The 7,493-nt window shown below is 37.4% G+C and overlaps 2 protein-coding genes across 4 annotated transcripts in view; one reads left to right on the top strand and one right to left on the bottom strand.

The window, feature by feature from the left end:
* Nucleotides 1–3,899, bottom strand: part of LOC119419537 (basic leucine zipper and W2 domain-containing protein 1-A) — a 9,355-nt gene extending 5,456 nt beyond the window's left edge. The window contains exons 1-6 of the mRNA XM_037686875.1: nt 3,803–3,899; nt 3,245–3,318; nt 2,693–2,869; nt 2,170–2,264; nt 2,020–2,085; nt 1,743–1,878 (exon numbers count right to left, since the gene is read on the bottom strand). Of these exons, the coding sequence (XP_037542803.1) occupies nt 1,743–1,878; nt 2,020–2,085; nt 2,170–2,264; nt 2,693–2,869; nt 3,245–3,308 (538 nt within the window). The 5' untranslated portion in view covers nt 3,309–3,318; nt 3,803–3,899. The remainder of the gene's footprint in view (nt 1–1,742; nt 1,879–2,019; nt 2,086–2,169; nt 2,265–2,692; nt 2,870–3,244; nt 3,319–3,802) is intronic.
* A 1,872-nt stretch (nt 3,900–5,771) lies between these two features.
* Nucleotides 5,772–7,493, top strand: part of myo1b (myosin IB) — a 61,334-nt gene continuing 59,612 nt past the window's right edge. For all 3 annotated transcript variants that reach the window (XM_037686872.1, XM_037686871.1, XM_037686870.1), the window contains exon 1: nt 5,772–5,945. The gene's annotated coding sequence lies outside the window, so the exon portion shown is untranslated. The remainder of the gene's footprint in view (nt 5,946–7,493) is intronic.

The following is a 7,493-nucleotide window of genomic DNA, read 5'->3' as shown; positions in this document are numbered from 1 at the left end:
ATATATATAATATATATATATATATACATATATATAATCTCAATAGCATATCTAACATTGCCATTAATGGCAGGACTATTGTTTGATTGGATGTCTTTCATTTGCTCCAGTTCTTCAAGCGTAACCTTGTGTGTCCTGGCCACATGTCAGTGTCTGTCTTTGGAAACCATTTTTCTGCCTGCCAATAGGAACAGATGTTTATAGAAATGTCCCAAAATATTAAATCTAACACCAAAAACTGTCATTGGAATTGCAAGAGATAACACAACACTCAGAAAAATGTAGTTTAAAAAAAAAATAAATACAGATTATTGGCTTCAAACAGAAAATGGGAGCGAAGGAGTGACATGACATTCACAGTATTAGCCACCAACAAAGCAAGCATTAAAAATGACCATTCACTAGGCTCCCTAACTGGAAATGTTCAGTGCTGTTTTTATCTCAACTGAATGTCATAAAACACTGGATTGAAACAGCATTTTATGTCCTTAATTATATTTTTCACATTAACAAAATGCACATGGCATCAATGACTTTTCCAGACTAGTTAATGAGAAAAACCTCACTCTCTCAGTACTTTTTTAGCATTCTTGCTCACCATCTGCTACTTATAGACTGAGAAGGGAAAAAAAAAAGCATCTCCAGCGACATAAGGATAACTCACTTTCAATAAATAAATGAATACATTTCATCATTTCAAGGGTTTGTATTTGTAAATAAAGCTTTGTCACACTGAAGAGAGTCTACATAAAAGATTCATGTCCGTGCAGAACTAAATAATTGGTGAGAGCGTGTACGCCAAGTTAATAGGCTAATTGTTCTGCACCCTCTGGAACTGTTTTTGGAAAACTGTTTTTGTCCACTCTTTATTATGCAAGAGAATATATCAATCAGAGTTTATGTAAAATAAAGTCAGTCCTTTTAAATTTATATAATTGTGTTTCTGTATGTCAGTTTCTCAGTGTTTTGAATAAAAATAGGCTTCCCATCTGCTTCCTGGTGTTTAATTAAAAACCTGTCAATCGCAAATTATCAAAATGCATCAATAATTGTTTTAGAATCACACCACAGCTCTAAGAAACAATTGAGTTGTGAGAAGAAGCATAAAAATTCCCACCCCTACAAATGCTATGTGCCAGATTTTATTTTTATATTTTATTTTTTTTATTTTATTTTTTATTTTGGGGGGGGGGGGGGGGGGTCTGGGTTCTTTTTATTGAATTTATGATTCATTGCAATAAAACAAACCAACTTTAAAAGGGAACAGATCATTGTAATACTTGATTTATTTACATAATGACTTAATTGCTGGATGTCCGGCCCCTGAGCTACTGGCTTTCAGTAACTGGTTTCCTGAGCAGTTTTGTTGAATTGCCCTGGTCTAACCAGTTAACACAGATATTTGTGCTGGCCTAAACTTTACCGGATGTTTGAAAAGTTAAGTACCGGTATAACTATGAAAGATCCTTTTAGATAACTTGGACAAAGTATAGTAACTTAGAAAAAGTGACTTGGACCGGAGTCCATGACAAATTTCCCCTAGGAGAAAATAAATTCTATTCTATAAAATATTTACATAATTTTCTAGTCATACTCAAGAATCTAAATAGTTATTTATTGTTTCACATTTGATTTACAACTACACACTCTGGAATCACGTTTAACAACCTTAAAGACTAAATTGAGCATGCAGAGGTAAAACAAAAACAATATTCTGCACAAAAATAAGATAAACAGGGTACCTTCTTTGACCAGGTTCTCATTGAAGAGACTGCTCAGAATGGATGCAGGGATGTTGCCACTGCCTAGCAGAATTCCTGTTATCATGGCCAGTTTGTTACGGTCAGACTCTGTGAACCCCTTGAGAAACAACAGCAGCTGCAAAACAGTAGGAATATAAATATAGATCTGTAGGGTGAAACAAATTAAGTGTTTCCCTTCAAATTCAGCAATTCACAAATCAAGAAAATGAACTTTGACAGGCAAAATATTTAAAGTTGAAAAAAAAAAAAAAGAAACCTTTTTGATTTCCTCCTCAAATCCCTTTTCCAGATATTTGTAACGCCTGATAAGCTTATTGAAGACCTGCAACACAAAACATAGATGATGTGTGATGTCTATCTTTCCTACGCTAACAATCCTTAATGAACAAAAAACAACAACACTGACCTGTGCGTACGCTTGCATGGTCTTCATGTCTTCTTGCGCTTTGAAGACACAGAATTCTGTGCAGGCTACGTCTTCTGAAAGAGTTCCTCCTGGGGCTAGAAAAAAAAAAAAATCTCAGTTTCATTTATCTCATGTCTGAATAGCTTTACTTTGCCAGATTTTATTAATTTGTTTATGTCTTATCAAGTATATGGAAGGTTCTTTTCTTTCGTTTTAAGCTGAAACACTTTTGTGTGTCTTCAATCTGCACTCATCTCTTCCAGTGCCCTTCTATTAATGCAAAGCAGACCCTCACCCTGATATCAGCTCTTTAGTATTATCTTCAAACACAGATTGTTGATCAATTGGTATAAAGTATGGCCAGACAGAAAAGGCACTGGCTGCAGGACATGCTCATGAGTACAAACCACAGCAAAGCAAGAGGCTAATGCTGGGTAGTTAGCTCTAAATTAAATTGTGAACAAGTGGTCTGACTTGACTATCCTCAATTTAATACCGTATATGTTTTGAAAAGGTCACTAACCCAGCATTCCACCAGCCACCAGGATGTCAAACAGGGTCTCAGCATACCGTCTGTAGTCAAGCTTGGCACCAGAGACGTCAAGAAATTTTGCAACAGCATCCAGATCAGTGCCTGTTTGGTTCAGACCTTGTACAATACTTTCCTGAAATTGAGTGGGGTCAAATCTCTCCTTTTCATCTGTGGGAAAAGAACAATATTGACTTGAATCGTGCCAATAACTTTCTGACTAGTTAGTAAAGATAACCTTTTTTGTATTATTATTAAAAATAATAGGTTATCTGACAGCTCTTGACAGATAAAACCTAAAAGTCATTTGCCACAAGAGTTTTGTTGCCACAATCTTGGAGCTGCAGGTATTCTTATGTGCTTAAAACAAACATTGTCCAAATAAACATCCAGTTAAACAGAACTAAAAAGTAAATAAAAGTATGCAGGGAGTGATTGCAAAGTGCATGTAAAACGTGTGCTATAAGTAGTTATTGAGCAAGAAAGGAAGATATGTGTGGAAATAGTGTAAATGCACGAGTTTCTGAGGTGTGTCTGAGGTCTCACCTCTTTTTCTTGTTTTGAAACGCTGGCCTGTTAGCGTAGGCTTCTGTTGCCTTTGATTACTCATAAAAAACACCCTGGAAAACAACATAAACAAGTCAGCGCTATTTAATATTTATACAATTCATTTTCAAATTGACACTAGTTTAAACAATGTTTCAAAGAATCTCATGTTGCAACGTAATCGAAGACTGACAGTCGGTTTAGGCAATTTGGGCGTTAAATCGTGTTAGATGTATCTACCTGGATACTGAGCATGCATCAGGACATCATGTTCTTTAGTTTAACAACAAACCATAATGTCTCTTCTGCACCAAAACTCGGACCATTAACATCACTTGAAAGGTTGTAAATATCAAAATGTAGCTGTTAAAAAAAGGCCTAGCATAATAATAACAAGGCTAACTAAATGTTAGCGTCAGCTAGCTTAGCCACGCAGTCTGTTGCGCAAAGCTTTGTTTTTTTTTTTTTCCACACAGATCCACATTAGGATCAAATTACGTAAGTTTTGTTCGATTACAAAACGAATATAAATAAACAAATAAATCATAAAAAACTCACCGAAATCCCTTTGGATTAAAAACAGCCCGTGGGAAAAAAAAATACAACTGGACTTCAGTATAACCAGAAACAGGAAAGAGGAAACGTCAGCGCGCATGCGCACTACGTGATCGAGTGAAGGAAAAAAAAAAAAAACTACTAAATTATTGATAAAGTAGCGTTTGATGTTAGGCTTCTCTCCAAAATGATGTGAAATGAACTAAAAAAAAAATGCTTTAATAATTGAGGCTAAAAAAGTGTCACATAATTATACATAAAGAAAGGCGAAGTAAATAAAATACTCTTAGTTAACTCACCAATTTGAGCCATTGTAATTAAATGGTTGTCAGCAAGTCGTTGCGATTTAAAATTAAGACACAGGAGGGGGATATTGTGCTACGGGGTGGATGATGCATCTGTCCACATGGGATGAAGGGAAAACTTCAATGGTGCGTTGACTTTCACCTCGTAAATCTGACTATTATTGACATCCTGACTTGCCTATACACAAGACTAAATGATAAGCAAATACAGCACGTTTTGTCTCATCATTTGATTGCAGGAGTTAAAAATACTATACCAAAACGTAATTATAAAATAACATTTTAACTGTTTGCAATAATTTTAATATTACAATGTAACCTGGACTCAACATAACAAAAAAATTAGCCTAAAATGGCTGTAATTGAAAACTAATTATTATTTTGGTCATTTCAAAGCAGACGTAGTGGCTTTTGTAATCATCATATTCGTACCAGGAAATAAAATGTTTAGTTTAAAACAGGTTTCTAATTTGTGTAAAGACAGAACATATGCCGCCGAGTCTGGGTGCAAAGCAGTTTCTCACTTTTATAGATTTTGAAGCCATAAGACATTTTCTAGTGGTTCCCAAGGTTGGGGTTGGGACGGGACCACACTGTGAGTCATGAAACAACAAGACGAGGTGTTTAGATGATATCCTGATAGCAACTTAAATTTAAAATACAGTTGCTTGTGTCATATTTTCACCATCTTTTATTTATTTATTTTTTACAAAGGAGAAAGCAGTCTCGACCAAATTAAAAAAAAAAAGTATTTTGTGGATATTGTGATTGTTTCTGTTATATGTATATACTTGTTTAACAAGGTGTGTTGCAAAGTTTGTGCATTCAAACCAGCAGTAGATAAAGTCACAAGGCTTTGCCACTGTTATTTTGTGGGTTAAGAGGTTCAGCAGTGATTCCCAACCCTGCTCCTCGAGGTACTCTATATGTTTTACTTGTTTCCCTGCGCCAACACACCTGATCCAGTGATTTGATTGCTTCCTCTGTTCCTGCAAAGTTCTGCAGGAGCCTGTAATTCACCTGTTTATTCAAATCAGGTGCGTCAAAGCAGGGAAACAACTGAAACATGTAGCATGGTGTTCCTCAAGGACCACAGTTGGGAACCATTGGCTTAGAGAACCACCATTCTAGATGGTGTCATAAGAAAGGCAATTAGATTTTTTTAAAGTGTTATATGGAAGCTTTAATTGCTTTAAAAAAACATGAATGAAATGTACCAGATGTGCACCAACCACAGACCACAAGCCTTTTCTAATTCTCTGAGCAGGGCCTTTTGGCTCCAAATCCAGCAATGATTCCCTTCTTTTCCACATTCAGGCCTACGTTTATGAAGTTAAACTCCCTCAAATAAAGCAAATTAACATGTATCTTTACCACACAAAGATCAGCCTCTGAATCTTTCAATTAAACATTGTATTCTGCAGAATAAGAAGCAATCTATCGGTTCCTCAGTAACAAATGCCTTGCGAGGACAGGAAAAGTAGTTCTTAATTACGACAACTCATGAACGCACCACAAGTCCCCCTCCTCCCTCGCGCACTGGAGGTGATATAAGTGACGCTGGACCAGCCCAGAGACGCCGCTCCAGCCACTCCCTACGCCCGGCTCAGTTTCTGAGCTCAGAACCAGCCGGAGCTTCATTCAAAGTACCGAGATCCGGATGAGAGCCTCGTCCGAGCCTCATCCAGCGCAGCAGACCCGAGTTTAGAGCGAACACAGCCGGGGAAGAGGGCTTCAGGAGCCGCTCCAGAGTTGGACAATCTCCCCGGGTTCAAACAACTCTTGTCCGCGGAGTGGATTTGAGACGAGGAGGAGCGAGTCTTCAGAGGATAGAAGAGGAGGTAAGAGTTATGTTGCCTTGCTTTAATGCTAAACAAAGTTGTCCTCCTTTTTTCTTTTTTTCAGCTTTTTTTTTATTGGTTCGACTGGTGCGTTCGCGGCAACTTTTCACAAGTTAACTTTCCATCGTGTTGAGTCGCGTCTCATTCATTTCATGTCACTTCGTAGAATAAAGGGTCACTGCTCCTCTTTAATTATTTCACACTATTTAAAAAAAAACAAAAAAAAACTTATTTGTGAACTGGTTTTGAAAACCGTTTGACTTGAACGGCGCAGTTTGTCTCCCCCCTGATCCAAATCAACTCTTAATTGCCAACATCTGTGAGCACGAGGCGGCGAGTCAAACAGCTGCAGACCCTGAAACTAGTTTATGATCCCATTCAGTTATTTCTCAATGCTGTCACCCAAGTTCTCGTTTTAGCTCCAATAGGTGTAACAGCGGTAAGAAGGCAATTTGTGGGATAACTTCTGTGGAAGCATTTTCCATAATTGGACTAATATGTTTGTATAATATGTGCACTATTCAAATGGAGGTCATGGTATAGAGACAAGCTCAGTTTAGTGGTAAACTGGCTGAAAGTGGCTCCCAGTTTTAGGAGTTCCTCTGGCTGAAATAAACCAGTTCAATAAGGACTGCATGAATCAAACTATTCATCTCTCTGAGGAAAAACGCCAAAGTTTGCCCATGACAAATTAAAAGTGTTTGCTTTCTGCTGCATTTTCTTGTGGGATACAGTCTGGAAGTTCATACACATCTATTGCAGCTTTTATAAGGAAATGGTTTGAAAGGAAATAACATGCATTGCAGGTAATTGTCAATATATAGGGAAATTAATGCAAATTTAATTTATTTTTTGTTTGTTTAAAGGAAGGCTGCCACAGTTTAGTCATAAAATAATTGGATACATTTTAGATGTTGAAGGCATAGTTTTCCTTGAAGAAATGTAAATTACCTGCTGCCTTTTTGTCATGTCGATAGTTAAAAATTCCATCTTATGAAAAAGTTATGGTGTTGGCAGTTTTCATCATACCGTGCACATGTTAATTTTTTTGTTGGCGGTTCCCTCTTCGGGGGTCACCACATCAAGCCATCCTCTGGCTCGCTCTGTCCTCTGCGTCCTCTCTCTTCACTTAAACTACATGTCATCTTCTAACTGCATCCATCTCCTCCTTTAGTTTTTGTTTTCCCTTTTTCCTGGTAGCTGCATTTCTAACATCCTTCTACCAGTATACCCACTGTCCCTTCTCTGGACATGTCCAAAGCCTGGCCTCTTAACTCTTTTTTTTTTTTTTCTGTCACTCAACCTGTGATGTACCTCTGATCTCATTCCTTATCTTGGCCATCTTTATCGCTCAAGGAGAACTAAACCTCTTCAGCTCTTCCACTAGTTCAGTCTCCTGTCTTTTGACAATACCATTTCAAAACCATACAACTGGTCTCACTACGGTCTTGATAAAGCTACAACCACATTAAAGTGTAGCTCAGTATCGAAGACTTCAACAGATCTTTAGCCATTTTGTGTTCGCAAAGGTCAATTTGCGGTGATAGC

The sequence above is a fragment of the Nematolebias whitei genome, chromosome 13, assembly GCF_014905685.2.
Source record: "Nematolebias whitei isolate Nwh7 chromosome 13, NemWhi1, whole genome shotgun sequence".
NCBI lineage: Eukaryota > Metazoa > Chordata > Actinopteri > Cyprinodontiformes > Rivulidae > Nematolebias > Nematolebias whitei.
The sequence above is the reverse complement of the archived record's forward strand: the minus strand, read 5'-3'. Positions and strand labels throughout refer to the sequence as shown.